Below are 16,162 nucleotides of genomic sequence, written 5' to 3' on the forward strand. Positions count from 1 at the left end.
CCTCCAACTTTGTTCTCCTTCCTCACATTCTATTCTACTTCCTTTGCTTTTCCATATAAATTTTAAAATCAGCTTGTCAATTTTTATAAAAATTCAGGCTGGGATTTTATTAAGATTGTGTTGAATATATAGATCAATTTTGGAGAGTTGACATTTGAATAATATCGAGTCTTCTAGTTTATTAATATATCTCCCAGTTTATTTAACTCTCATTTATTTCATCAGTGTTTTGTAGTTTTGTCATATAAATTTATATATGTCTTATAAGATTTGTTTCTAAGTGATTAATAATTTTGATGTTATTGTATATCTTACTGTTTTGTATTTCAATTTTGAATTGTTCATTGCCAGAATATAGAAATACAATATATTTTTTATATTGACCTTGTATCCAGTAACCAGTGCCTTACTAAGTTTACTTATTAGTGCTAGTACTTCTTGTAGATTCTTTGGTATTTTCTACATATGCAAATAATGACTTTTATTTTTTCTTTTCCAATCTTATGCCTCTAGTCATTTAATAATCACGGGAGATAATTAAATTAAATAAGCTGATATTTTTCTCTGATGGTTGGAGTGGTTTTTATTTTGTTGTTTTTAGAGTTGTCTAAGAAAATGTTTTATCTTTCGGGGTAAATTTATAAATAATGCCAGAAGGAAGTATTTATAACTTCCAAGAAATTATTCAGTAAATGACTTTTATTTATGCTAAATGATAATTTTCTATTAACCATTATACATTGCTTTATTTATTTTGGATTTTCACTATAAATTAGAAATTTGGTTTACATGTTATTTAATGAAATAGGAACACTAATATTAATACCTTGGTTTCATATGTCCATTTTCAAAGAATATTAGCTCCCCATTATAAATATGTTAGATTAAAATTAATACTAAAAAATGAAATTTTAATTTTTGGTGATAGCAGCATTTCTCCAAAGAATATTTTTATATAAGCTTACAGATTAAGTGAAGATTAATATATCTCAGAAGTATAGAATGATGAATGATCCTAACATAAGTGAATGTTTTTGAGACTTGCCCATTTTCCAGTAATCTTATTATACTTTAGTATTTTTAAAATATATTTTTTATTGTTGATAGTATTAGAGATATTTCCCATTCCCCTCCTCCTTCCCCTTCTCTCCTCAGCCTTACCTCACCCACCCCACCTCAGGTCTTCAGTACCCTATTGCCCTTGTCCATGGGCTCTTCATATCTTATCTAATAAAAGAATAAAATGCAAATTGACCCTAACTCCGCTACACCCACAAGCCACGCCCACAAGCCAATCAGGAGCGAATATGCAAATAAACCCAACCAAGATGGCTGTGGCCACAGAGAGCAGGAGGGAGGCTTGGGTTTCCCTGGCAACAGAGGAAGCCAAGCTTTCCGCCTGCCCTTGCCGGCCTAAGCCTCCACTCAGTGCTACAAAGTTTCAATTATAGAAGGTAAACAAATCCAAACAGAAATGGCGGCAGCTATGGAGCTGGAAGAGCAGGAGGCAAGGGTTGACCTGGCAATGGAGGAAGCAAATCTTCTGCAGCCCTGGCTGGCCTAGGCCTCTGCTCCAGGCTACAAAGTTTCAATTATAGATATACATAAATTCCAACAGAAAGGGCTGCCACCACAGAGCAAGCAGGAGGCTTGGCTCCACTCCAGGCTACAAAGTTTCAATTGTAGAAGATACATAAATACCAGATACCAGGGCCTCTGCTTGGGTCGCCAGGGGGCGTGGCCGGCCTGCAAACCACCATAGGCCCTTCACCCAGGCCGCCCCACACCCTGCACATGCTGGGTTGCAGGTTCGATCCCCGGTAGTGGCTAATCAGTATTTCACTCTCACATCGATGTTTCTCTCTCTGTGTCACTCTCCCTTCCTGTTTCTCTAAAAATCAATTTTGAAATCTCTTTAGAAATGTTTAACTTTACCTGTAATCAAAGATATACTGGTTTAAACATCAATATGATGCCATTTTTTAACCTATTAAATAACTGGCAAATTTTTAAAAATACATATTAAACTGTCATATATTAAAAATACATATGCATTTATATTGAAAGGATGTGAGGAGACAAACAAACACGTTTGTGCATTACTAGTGGGAATGCTTATTTGTACAAGTTTACATTATCTTATCTAAATCCCTTTGGCCAGAGATGTAATTCAGATTTTTTATTTTAAAAAGATAATGCAGGGGCTTCCATTTCTAAGAGGATGCATTTGAAGTTTCTTGGTGGGGTGGGAGCAGACAAAGCATATAAAACAATGATTCTCAAGACCTTGGACCTCAACAAGTAAAGGAGAGTGGTTCTTAGGAGACAAGAAACAAATTATGTAACCCCTAGGACTAACCCCAAATTATTGCTGGGAGAAAGTTTTCAAGCCATGGTGTAAGGAGGGGGAACTGAGGCAGAACTTATCAGTCTCTATGAGTTGAGGAGACAGAGCTGAGAATCCAGGGAAGGCAAGGTGGCTAGAGTTCACCAGACAGAGCGTTGGACAGGAGAGAGCCACACACAGAGAGCGCCAGAGATGTGCTGAAGGCAACTTTGAATATAAAATTGAATACTAACCCACTTGTGTGTGAGAAAGGCCAGAAAAAGAAGCACCCAAAAGAATTAAAGGTAGCAATGCCCCAAATTCACATAGAGTGAGAAATAATGTCAGCCTGAAAAGCTTCATAATTTACAGGGCAGCATTGAAAGTACTAAGAAAGGTCTTGACCTCAGTATTAGAGGAAAACTTAACCCTAGACTAACTACTGTTCTTATCCCACCCACCAAAGCTAAAAAGCAAAACTTAAAAAAGATCACATTTCTAAGTATTTTAACCACATCTCAGAACAAAGTTAAAGAATATGTTAAGGATTAGAAAAAGATATAACCCAGCAAGGTAAAATGCACTATGTCTGGCATTTGATAAAAAATTACAAGGCATGAAAGAAAGCAGGAAAAGACAAGTCATAAAGAGGAGGAAAAAAATCAAGTATATGACACTCTGGAAAAGGCAATACTGTGGAGACAGTAAAAAGATCAGTGGTTGCCTCGACGGTGTGGCTCAGTGGTTGAGTGTCAACCCATGAACCAGGAGGTCATGGTTTGATTCCTGGTCAGGGCACATGTCTGGGTTGTGGGCTTGATCCCCAATAGGGGACGTGCAGGGGGCAGTCAGTAGATGATTCTCACTCATCATTGATGTTTCTATCTCTCCCTGTCCCTCTCCCTCTCTCCCTCTCCCTCCCCCTCCCCTCCCCCTCTCTTTCCCCCTTTCTCTCTCCCTCTCCCTCTCCCTTTCTCTGAAGAAAAAAAAAAAAGATCAGTGGTTACCTACTTAAAAAAAAAAAAAGATCAGTGGTTGCCTAGGGATGGGGGAAGAAAAGGATGAATAAATGAAACACAGAGGACTTTTAGGCAGTGAAAATACTCTGTATGATACTGTAATGGTAGGTGTATGTCATTACACATTTGTCCAGACCCATAGAATATACAATGTCAAGAGTGAACCCTCATGTAAACTGTGGACTTTGGGTGTTAATGATGTGTCAATGTAATGTGTCATCAATTGTAACAAATGTACCACTCTGGAAGGAGATATTGATAATAGGGGAAGCTGTTAATCTGTGGAGCATGGGATATATGCAGTATCTCTGTACCTTCCTCTCAATTATGCTGTGAACCTAAAACTGCTCTAAAAACTAGTCTTTTTTAAAAATTAGGTAATTGAAACAGACCCAGAAATAGCATAGATGATAGAATTAGTTGAGAAGAACATTAAGACAATTATAATAATTGTATTCCATATGTTCTAGAAGCTAGAGGAAAGCTTTAACATGCTAAGTAGAGATACAGAAGTTATAAAGACCTAATAGAACATCTAGAAATTAAAACTACAATGTCTGAGATGAAGAACAGCATGGTGCACATTGCAACAGAAATGATTAGTGAACTTGATTGTATTGAAACAGGAACTATTCAAAATCAAACACAAAAAGCAGGCAGAAAGTAACATCAGAAGGACTAAAGAACCGAGCAGAATCTACATTTCAGCAGCTACATGGTATTATTTTGAGTGCAAGTCTCACCAAATAGGGGGACTGGTAAAACACCTCACATTTTGCACTGGAATTGCAGAAGGACTGTGCTTTAGGACTAAGGGCTGCCCCAAGACTACAGGCCAAAGCAAAATAAAACCTGTCCAACAAAGCCAAAGTTCAAACTATCATAGGACCAGTGGGAAGAAGGATTTTATAACTTAAAATCAAGAGAAAAAGTATCAATAGAAGCAGACCTATGGATGAGCCACATGTTGAAATTGGCAGTCAGGGACTTCAAAATAGAAGTTAGAAATATGTTAATGGATTTAGAAGAAAATATCAGCAGGATAATTGAACACATGGAGAAATATCAGCAGATAAACAAAAACTATAAAATAAAACAAATTGTTAATTCTAGAGCTAAAAAACATATCTAAGATGAAAAGTTCATTAGATGTCAACAGCATTTTTAACATTGAGACAAAAGTTATCAGTAAATTTGAAGACAGTTTAGTAGCAATAATCCTAACTGAAGCACAGAGACTAAAAGGTTTGAAAATAAGTGAAAAGAGCTCTCAGTGACCTGTGAAACAATATCAAGAAGTCTAGCATATATATTACTGTAGTTCCAGAAAGCAAGGAGAGAGAGAAGTGGCAATGGGATAACCTAATTCGGTCTGGAATTTTCCCACATTTGGTGAAAAAAAATCAACTTGTATATTTAAAAACCTCAGCAAATCACTAACAGAATAAATATAAAGAAAAACCACATCATTCTCAGTCAAACTACTAAAACTAATGATAAAGAAGAAATCTTTAAAGCCACCAAAGGTAGACAATAATAAGAATGATGGATGCCTTCTCATTTTGATAAAATGGGGGAAGCAAGAGGATAATAAAATGGCATCTTTGAACTGTTAAAAGAAAGGTAATATAAGGCATTTTTGTATGTTACATAACACTAGAGGCCCAGTGCATGAAATTCATGCACTGAGGGGGGGGGGTCCCTCAGCCCGGTCTGTGCCCTCTCGCATTCTGGGAGCCCTCAGGGGATGTCCAACTGCCACAGAGGCAGGAGAGGCTCCTGCCACCACCACTGTGCTCGCCAGCTATGAGCCTGGCTTCTGGCTGAGCAGCGTTCCCCATGTGGGAGCACACTGACCACCAGGGGGAAGCTCCTGCGTTGAGCGTCTGCCCCCTGGTGGTCAGTGCGCATCATAGCGACCGGTCGTTCCGCCATTTGGTTGATTTGCATATTAGCTTTTTATTATATAGGACTAAAGGCCCGATGCACGAAAATTCATGTAAGAGTAGGCCTTCCCCCGGCTGCCAGCACTGGCTTCCCTTTGGCACCAGCTTCCCTCCGTCACCCAGTTCCCAGGCTGCTTCCCTCCTCTGGCCGCCCGCAGGCACCTGGGACCCCAGCTGGCTTCCCTCGAGCCACTCACAGGCACCTGGGACACCGACTGGCTTCCCTCTGGCCTTGGCTTTGTCAGGAAAGACGTCCAGAATGACGTCCGGAAGACATCCGGTCTAATTAGCATATTACCCTTTTATTGTTATAGATTCCCAGTTATACAGGTCTAGGTAGCATCACATAATCAGATGCTCATGTGAGATAAATAAAGACTATAAACAGTCTCACTTCAGTTCAAGTTTTACTATCAGGTAGATGATTTTGGAGCCAAAAAAATTTTTAAAGAAATTATTTTGGTTTCAGAATTTTTTGGATTTTAGAATTATAGAAAAAGGGTTTATGGATTCATCTTACCAGGAGAAAAATTGGCAATATGTAACTTTAAATGCCTACACCCTTCGAAGCAGGGATTTACTTATAAGAATCTGTGCAACGGAAATAATACATGAAGAATGTGTACTGAATGTTATATACAAGGATGTTTATGACAGCATTTTTAATAACAAAATAAATTGAAAACAACCTAAATGTTTCAATAGTTTCCCAATAGTTGGTTAAATTAGTTATAGTATTTCTATACAATGAATGGGACTCCGATATATCCATGAAAAATCATGTTATTGAAGAATGTAGTGAAATAAACATTATCACATGTAACATGAAAATATAACAAAATAGTGTGGTTCCAAATGTTCATAGTAGTTATTGCTAATGTGGTTGGATTATGATTTTTATTTGCTTTGTTTTGCTCTATTGTATTTTTTTAAATTTCCATTAGTGAGTATGTATTCCGTTTGTAATCAGAAAAATCAAGGCTTGTTTTTTTGTGTGTGTTGTTTTTCTAAAGCAAAGTGATAAGGTTTTCCTGTTGCTATTAAACTTCAGATCAGATTGTTTCTCATAGGAATTATCTTATTATCAAAGATCACCAAAGCTCAGCATTATTATTAAGGCCATAGCTTGATTTATCAACCATATCCCCAGATCTAGGGTCTGCACACCTGGATTTAAAGTGTCTCTTTAAGCTGCATTGCCTGTGGCATTTCCAGAAGGAATCCTGTTAAATGAAAAAAAAAAATAAGACCTTTCATGAGCATGAGCGATATTGAACCATTTTTGTTGCCACTTCAAACACTCTGGCTTAATCTACAGAGAACAGCTTTCTCAGATAAATTTTCCAGCACCACATCTAGTTCTTGGCTTGTTTTTAAAAAGTCTGCAGATTCTTTCATGAGGTCATTTTTTTAAGCTTAAATATCTACTTTGCTTTGAAAATCTATTTTCTCCCTTTTTAAAAAGAGCATACCAGGAGTTAAAATTGGATCACGTTTAAGCAAGCTACATCATACATCTGGAGTAAATTCCAGAGTATCAATGTCATGGTGTATTAGAGCAAAGACTGTCAAGTCTAATTTTTGCAGATCTGTTAAATCTGAAAGGACAATCTGGACAGCCAGCAGCTTCGATCCCTGGGCTGAGGGATGTTTTCTAAAGTTATTCTGAAAGTCAGAGGGGAAAGGCAAAAAAGCCTGCAACAGGGTCCTATTTGAATAGTTTGACGCCACAGTGAAAGGAAATGTCTTCATCATCTCTGCTGTAGGTTCTTGGAATTTGACTGTTAAAATTGGAAGAGGCTTAAGAAGTTGAGTCCAGTTGTTTATCCAGCACATATACCTCTCCTTCATCATTCTAGACAGATGGTATCTAGTATCGAACTACTTCTAATAATAATTTCATTTTCCTTGAAATTAATAAGTTGATATTCTGATTTTATATATTAGTCTCTGTGTACTTAATATTTGCTAGAATTCATTACTGAAACCATGTGGATTTGGAGTTTACTTTGTGGACAGATTTGATAACAGATTTAATTTCTTTAATAAATTTAGAGCTATTCATATTTTCTGTTACACCTTGGATCCATTTTTGTAAGTTGTTTTTCAAAGAATGTGTCTTTCATTTAATTTGCCAAATTTATTGGCATAAAATTGTTTATAATAGGGTCTTATTATCTTTTAAATATCTGTAAGTAATGCTCCATGTAGTAATTGGTAACTTATTGCTGGTATTGGTAACTTATATTCTCTTTTTCTTAATCAATCTAAATAACAGTTTACCAGCTTTATTGGTATTTCCAAATAACCAACTTTGGCAACTTTGTTAATTTTCTCTATTGTTTTTGTTTGATTTCTGTTGCATTGATTTCTGCTTATTATTTCCTCCCCTTTACTTAGTTTGGTTTTATTTTGGTTTTCTTTTTCTAGCTTCTTAAGTTGGAAACTTAGTTCCTTTTATTTTAAACCTTTCTTTATTTTCCAATTTAGCATAAAAGGCTATAAAATTTTAAGCACCATTTTAGTTATATCCTACAAATGTCTTTAAATGTTTTATTGAGGTATAATTGATATAAAATAAATATATACAAATTTGACTTATGTACATATCTATGAAACCGTCACCACAATCAAGGCGCTTGACTCCATGCATCAACAACCCAAGTTACTTTTTAAATATATTTTTATTGATTTCAGGGAGGGAGGGAGGGAGGGAGGGAGGGAGGGAGGGAGAGAGAGAGAGAGAGAGAGAGAGAGAGAGAGAGAGAGAGAGAGGAGAGAAATATCAATTATGAGAGAGAATTATTGATCTCATTGATTCGCTGACTCCTGCATGCCCCCTACTGGGGATCGAGCCCGCAACCCCGGCATGTGCCCTGACTGGGAATCAAACCGTGGCCTCCTGGTTCAGAGGTTGACACTTAACCACTGAGCTCGCCAGCCAGGCAACAACCCAAATTTACTTAGTTCCTCACTTTTGTTCCCTGGAAACCACTGATTGGCTTTCTATAGCAATAGATTAATTTGTACTTTCTACAATATAAATAAGTGCAACTACAAGTATCTATGCTTTTTTGGTCTGGTTTCTTTCAGCATAATTATTCAAGATTCATTGACACTGTTTTATCAAGAGTCCATTCCTTCTTACTGCTGAGTAATGTTTCATTTGATGGATATTCCATAATTTGTTATTTTACCTGTTGATAGACATTTGGACTTTTCTAGTTTCTGGCTGTTACAGATAAAGCTGTTCTTAAGATTTATGTACAAATCTTTGTATGGAGTATACTTTCATTTCTATTGGGTCAGTACCTAGAAATGGAATGGCTGACTCATATGAAAAACTATATTTATCATTTTAAGAAACTGCCAAACTGTTATCCAAAATGGTTGTACCATTTTACCCTCCAACCAGCAGTATATGAGGGTTCTAGTTCATCCACATCCTCGGTGTAAATCTTTTTATTTTGTTACTATTTTTTAATTTATTGATGAGACAGAGATGTTTGCTATTCTATGTTTGTGCGTTCCTCCTGTATATGCCCTGACTGGGGATCGAACCCACAACCATGGCATATCAGGATTACACTCTAACTAACTGAGCTACCCAGCCAGGGCTAGTGAACCTTTTTCGTTTCAGCTGTTCTAATAGGTGTGTAATGGTATCTCATTGTGTTTTTAATTTGCATCTTGTGAATGACTAATAATGTGAAACATCTTTTCATATTTTTATTGTCCAGCTGTGTATTTTCTTTGGAGAAATGTCTATTTAAGTCCTTTGCTGATTTTTTTAATTGGGTTGTTTGTTTGTTGTTGAGTTTTAGATGTTCTTAATATATTCTGGATATTGATTCCTTATCAGATATGTCATTTGCAAATATTTTTTTCCATTCTTGGAGTTGCTTTTTTTATCTCTAATGTCCTGTGGTGCACATAAGTTTTTAATTTTGATGAAGTCACATTTGTCTTTTTTAAAACTTTTGTTGCTTGTGCCTTTGGTGTCATATCCAAAAAATCATTGCTAAATCCAATGCCATGAAATTTCCCCCCTGTTTTCATCTAATAGTTTTATAGCTTTAGCTCTTGCATTTGGTCTTTGATCTATTTTGAGGTAATTTTTGTATGTGGTGTTAGATAAGGGTCCAGCTTCATTCTTTTGCATGTGGATCTTCAGTTTTGCTGAAAAGACTGTCCTTTCCCCCCATTAAATGGTGTTGGTACCCTTGTTGAAAATCATTTGACCATATATGTGATATTCCCACTTGATCATGATGTATGACCCTTTCAGTGTGCTGTTGAATTCAGTTTGTTAGTCTCTGTTCTATTCCATTAGTTCTGTATGTCTGTCTTTATGCCAGTAGCACACTGTTTTAATTATCATAGCTATGTAGTAAGTTTAGAAATCAGAAAGTGTGAAGACCCCCAACTTTGTTCTTCTTTAAGATAGTTTAATGACAAATTTTAGGAGGGATTTTTTTTCCTAAAAAAAAATAAAAATGCCATTGAGATTTTGATAGGAATTGCATTGAACCTATAGATTGCTTTGGGTAGCATGAACATCTTAACAATATTAAGTCTTCCAAAATATATTCATGGAGTGTTTTTCTATTTATCTTTGTCTTCTTTAATTTCTTTCAGCAATATTTTATAGTTTTAAGTGTGCAAGTCAAAGCCTCCTTGGATAAATTTATTCCGAAGTGTTTTATTCTTTTTGATAGTATGGTAAATTGTTTTCTTAACTTCCTTTACTGATCTTTTCATTGTTAGTGTAGAGAAATAAATTGATTTTTGCGTGTTGTTTTGTATCCTGCAATTTTGTTTAATTTGTTTGTTAGTTGTAACAGATTATTTTTTAAATCTAAATTTAGAGTTTTCTAAATATAAGATCATGTTATCTGCAAACAAATAATTTTACTTTTCACTTTCTAATTTGAATGCCTTTTACTCTTCCTCTTCCTTAATTGCTCTGATTTGGACTTCCAATATTATGTTAAATAGAGGTGGCAAAAGCAGGCATTCTTATCTTAGAGAAAAAGTTTTCAGTCTTACACCATTGAATATATATATATATATATATATATATATATATATATATATATATATATAATGTTGAGGTCGTTTCCTTCTAAACTTCGTTTGTTGAGTGTTTTTATCATGAAAAGGTGTTAAATTTTGACAAATGATCTTTCTGCATCATTTGAGATGATCATGTGGATTTTTTTCCTTCATTCTTTTAATGTGGTGTATTGCATTTATTGATTTGTGTATATTGAGCCCACCTTTGCCTCCCAAGAATGAATCCCACTTGATCATGATGTATGACCTTTTTAATGTGCTGTTGAGTTCACTCTGCTAGTACTTTGTTGAGGACTTTTGCATCTGTGCTCATCAGGGACATTGGCCCATGGTTTTCTTTTCTTGTAGTGTCAGATCCAGCTTTGGTATCAGAGAAGTGCTGACTTCCTAAAATAGTTCGCAAGTGTTCTCTCCTCTTCAGTTTTTTGGAAGAATTGAAGAAGGATTGACAATTCTTCTTTAAATGTTTGGTAGATTTCATCAATGAAAATATCTGGTTCTGGACTTTTCTTTGTTGGGATGTTTTTGATTACAGTTACCTTACTAGTTAATAGCCTATTCAGATTTTGTTTCTTAATGACTCAGTTTTAGTAGGTTGTGTGTTTATAGGGTCTAATTTTCTTTTGATTTCTTCTTTGATCCATGAGTTATTCAGAAGTGTGTTACTTAGCTCCTAATATTAGGGAATTTTTCCAGAGATCTTTCTGTTATTAATCTAATTTATTTATGTTTTAGTCAGAGAACATTCTTTGTATGACTTGAATTCTTTTAAATTTATTGAGAATAGTTTTATTGCCAGAAAATGGTCTAAGTTGGTAAATGTTCCATGTGTACCTGAAAAAAACATGTATTATGCTTTTGTTGGGGATGGGGTGTTCTGTAAATGTCCATCTTATCAAGGTAGTTGTGTTAAGCCTTCTATGTCTTTTTTATTTTTAATTGAGATATAATTGATATGATTGTATAGTTTTAGGTATACAAGTTAGTTTGATACATTTATATCGTTCAATATGACTACAGTAGCACTAGCTAACACCATCATGTCACATAATTATTTTTGTGTGTGTTGAGAACAGTAAAAATCTAGTTTCCTAGCAACTTTGAAGTTTATAATACAATATTGTTGACTATAGTCACTATGTTGTGCCTTAGATCTCCCAAACTCATTCATTTACTAGTTGTAGGTTTGTACCCTTAAGCAGTACCTCCCCAATTTCCTCCCCCCCAGCCTCTGGTAACCATCATTCTACTCTGATTTTATGAGTTCAGCTTTTCCAGGTTCAACATGTAAGTGATATCATATATATTTGTCCTTCTCTGGTGACTTACCTCACTTAGCATAATGCCCTCACGGTCCATCCATGTTGTCGCAAATAGTAGGATTTCTTTCTTTTTATGGCTGAATAATAATCCATTGTATATATGTATATCATATCTTCTTTATCCATTCATCCTTTGATGAATACTTACTTGCATACTTGATTGAACATGGTGTGCTGATATCTCTTCAAGATACTGATTTCTATTCCTTTAGATATATACCCAGGTGTGGGATTGCTTAGTAATATAGTAGTTTGATTTTTAATTTTTGGAGGAACCACCATATTGTTTTCATAATAGCTGTACCTAAATTTACATTCCTACCCATATATCCCTTTTCCCAGCACATTCCTTTTTCTCCACACATCCTCACCAACATTTGTTATCTCTTGTCTGTTTTATAAAAACTGTCCTAACAGGTGTAAAGTGATATCTTATTGTGGATTTGATTTGCATTTCCCTGATTGAGTATCTTTTCATATAGCTGTTGACTTTTTGTATATCTTTGGAAAATGTCTGTTTGGGTCCTTTGCCCATTTATTAATTGGGTTTATTTTTTCTGATTATCTGCCTACTTTTTCATCATTTATTGAGAGAGGGGTATGGACATCTCTGACTATAAAATCTACTTCTCCTTGCAGTCCTATCAGTTTTTATATTATGTACTTTTGAGCTATTAGGCTCATAGTGTTTAGGATTGTTATATCCTCCTGATGAATTGAGCCCTTTATTATTATGAAATGATCTTCTTTATCCCTGGTAATAATATTTCCTCTGAAATTTAATGCTATTATGGTATATCTTTCCAGTCTTTTTGCTTTTAACCTATGTGTCTTTATATTTAAAGTATTTTCTTGCAGGCAGCTTGCAGTTGGGTCTCACTCATTTATCTAATGTGACAATCTCTTTTAACCTTTCAAATATATAAAGATTTTCTGTACCATTTGAAGAGTTTCTCTTCCTTGGGCTAAGCATCTTTTTGTTATGGTTTGGCTGATACTTTATCTAAATCCTTCACTATTATTATCAAACTCTTGTGCATTTTGCTTAAAAGGGATATCACAAAGGATACTTGGCTTTGGCATCTGCAAGAAATGCTGACTATTGCATGTTATATCAGTTGATTAACATTATCAACAAAAATCTATATCTATTTGGTTCTTCACCATTTAGTTAAAACCAATCTGGATCATCTGTTCCACTTTTCTTATCCAAATCATATTTCAAAGTGACTTAAAAAAAATCACCTATTCCTTATTACTCTGAAAATGTCTGTTTTATCTCAGTTACACCAATTTTAGTTGAACTATTTTGAGTGTGGGTCAAATAAAACTAGACTATAACTAACAGGATATTACAATGTTTGCCTTTTTTTCTAGGTAAAAATGTCTCCATCCTGTGATCCATCTAAAGGGGATCCTGCTGTTAAGAAAGTGAGTACGTTTTAAAGGCAAAAAACAACTTCCTCCCTCTGTGTGTTTATTCTCCTCTGTTGAACAATTTTCTGAAAATGACCGTGATTTTTAATCACCTTAATATTGTCAAAGTCTCTTTCTGATGAGTTGACTTCTTGCCTCTTCCTGAGAAGCCAAGTGGAGGGTTAGGCGTAGCATCAGTCTCCTGGCAACTAGGGGCCTACCATTTTCCTACAATTCTCGTCCTGGCATAACTGAGTGGTAGCAGATGAAATGTATTCTAAGGAGGAAAGCTGTGCAGGTACTGGCCTGAGATATTAGTATTTCAGCGCATACCACATAAAGTCTTCAGTAAGTACTGTGAGATAGAACTGTCAATGCCACTTCAATCCCTGACTGTAAACTTTGAGGCACAAATAGGCTGTGAGTCTTTCAATGGAGCAATCCCCAGGTGATGCCAAGAGAACCACTGAAATTCTTCTCTTTATCCAGCTGCCACAGCACAGCTCAAATGTGGTAAACAGATTGACATTTTTGCTATGTTTTCTCTTACCGTTTCTGTTCCTCTGGTAGTTGAAGTGGATTACCCTTTTTGACAATTTCAGCCAGCATACATGTCAGCAAAGGATTTTCGAACTAAATTAACAACTTGCTGGCTCTGGTGACTAACAGCAGGTTCTAGCTTCAAAGCAATGTGCCAAAAACAGGTCCCTTTTCTCTGCCTTCAGAATCTCCTGAGACATTTCAAAAGAGAAAAAAAGGAATAAAAACAAAATATTGTCTGAAAAGCTCTATAACAAGCTGCACGTGAAACTCTTTCACTGTCTAGTTGGAGCGGGCAAGAGTGAGGCCATGATTGTTGCTACTTAGAACTATCACACGGTAACGTGAGCTGGAAAGGGTTTGAGTAACTTAGTCTCACTCAGTACACAAATGAAGAATTTGGAATCCAGAGGGAATTTTTTTTTGCCTTAGCTCACAAAGGTTAGCTATGGGACACACTTCTAAAGTAGAGGTTAAAAACATGTGCTTTGGATTCAACCAGACTTGGGTTCAAAGATGGATTCTTCTATTTATTTATCTGAGTAATCTTGAATAAGTCAGACCCTTCCTTTCCTCCTTTGTAAAATGATGGTGCCATCTCTCAGAATTGTGAATACTAAATGAGATACTATTTAAGTGCCTAATACTTTGCTTGACACATAGTAAGTACTCAGTAAATGATTGATACACAGTAAGTACTCAGCTGTTGTTGAAACTAGTGTTAAAACGGGTCTCTAAGCTCCTCATCAGATACCCTTCTACTTTATTGTGCTACTTATATATTATACTCATTCAGCAAGTATTTCTTTTTTAAAAAAATATATACTTTTATTGGTTTTTAGAGAGAGAGTAAGGGAGAGGGAGAGAGAGAAACATCAGTGAGAGAAGAACATCATAGATCGGCTGCCTCCTGCATGGCTCCCCACTGGGGATGGAGCCCGCAACCTGGGCACATGCCCTGACTGGGAATCGAACCAGTGATCTCTTGGTTCCTCTGTCAATGCTCAACCACTGAGACGGGCAGCAAGTATTACTTTAAACTAGACACTGAGCTCAGAAATGGACTTCAGAGATGAAAAGTACAATCCTTTTCTCAAGGACCTCAGTATTTAATGGGAGAAGTTGACTGGTAAACTGACAATTTCCATATGAATTGACATGCTGTGGCGGATGCATAGGTGCTGCAAGAGCGTGGAGGAGAGGCCCTGTTTTGAAGTGACTAAGCTAATTTAGTACCACACTTATGTGCTTGATGCTGAAGAGGCCAGTGAAGACGTTTGAGAAATGTTAGCTGCTCCCTTACAACCTTGTTACTAGTTTATAATGAAAGCAAATCCTACCGCACTTATAGATGTTTATTAAATAAATATTCATTTAGAAATGGATTCGTTCTGTTTTTTAAGCTTTCTAATGTCCCAGCTGTCTGTCATTGTAGGTATCTATCAGAGAGGTAGCAATATCATAAAAAATAGGATTCTGTTACTCTTGTAATAAGCCTCAGACAAGGAGAAACTTCCTAAGCCAGTGACTGGACACAGGTGGCCCCAGGAAGCATTCCTAAGTGATCAGTTATAGACTTATTCCTCTCCATGCAGGAGTTGGGACTATCTCTAAGTTATTCTACCCAGTCTACAGATCTGGAATACCTTTTATTTTAGCAATGAGGTCCATTTCTAACATTACCATTCTGATTAACAAGCCATTAATTTTACCAGTAGGAAAGCTTCTCCTGTTTCTGAGCTAATAAGTAGCCTTAGGTGTTGGTCAATATATGAACAGCTGAAGGGCTTTTAATAGCTGCCTTTGGGAGTGCATGGTAGCTGGCAGTCTCTGAAATATGGATTCTTCTTTAGGGCCACTGATCACCCTGAGTTGAAGCCTAATAACACACTATTCGTGGTGTCTAGAATAACTTTAAAATATACATTACAACACGTGCCTCCCCCAGACTAAAAGATCAGGGAAGGTTTCCCAGAGGAGGTAAAGCTTGATCTAGCCCCAAAATCCAAGGGAAAAGGTGCTCCAGGCAGACATGGGTGAGTACAGCACATTTCAGGAAATGGGGGTGCTTCTGTGTATTTTAAATGTAGGAGCAGGCAAAAGCCTGGTGCAATAAACGGGAGCCCAGATCACGAGCAGTCCCAGTCTATTACGTTTGCTTTTATCTTGAAGATAAGGATTCCTGTCAAAGGTGAGATTGCAGGTAAAAGACAAATTAGAACAGTAAAGACAGCCCTGGCCAGTGTGGCTCAGTTGGTTGAAGCATCATCTTGTGCACCAAAGGTTGCGGGTTTGATCCCTGGTTGGGGTGCATGTGGAAGGCAATTGATCAATGTTTCCCTCTCAAATTGGGGTCTCTCCCTCCCTCCCTCTCTCTGCCTCTCTTTCTCTCTTCCTCTCTCTCGCCCTGTATGTGTGTGTATACAATCTCCCTCCCTCCTTTCCTCTCTCTAGAATCAATAAAAAAATTAAAAATAAAAGAATAAGGACAGTTGTCCAAGCAAAAAAAGGCTCTAA

At 36.4% G+C, this 16,162-nt stretch overlaps 1 protein-coding gene across 6 annotated transcripts in view; it reads left to right on the top strand.

Moving 5' to 3' along the window:
- The window catches only part of VPS8 (VPS8 subunit of CORVET complex), a 247,460-nt gene that overhangs the window by 203,376 nt on the left and 27,922 nt on the right, over positions 1-16,162 (top strand). For all 6 annotated transcript variants that reach the window (XM_079764490.1, XM_079764492.1, XM_079764493.1 and 3 more), the window contains one exon: positions 13,067-13,120. In XM_079764490.1, coding sequence (XP_079620616.1) covers positions 13,067-13,120 — 54 coding nt within the window. The remainder of the gene's footprint in view (positions 1-13,066; positions 13,121-16,162) is intronic.

Source organism: Cnephaeus nilssonii (assembly GCF_951640355.1).
Source record: "Cnephaeus nilssonii genome assembly, chromosome: 3".
NCBI lineage: Eukaryota > Metazoa > Chordata > Mammalia > Chiroptera > Vespertilionidae > Cnephaeus > Cnephaeus nilssonii.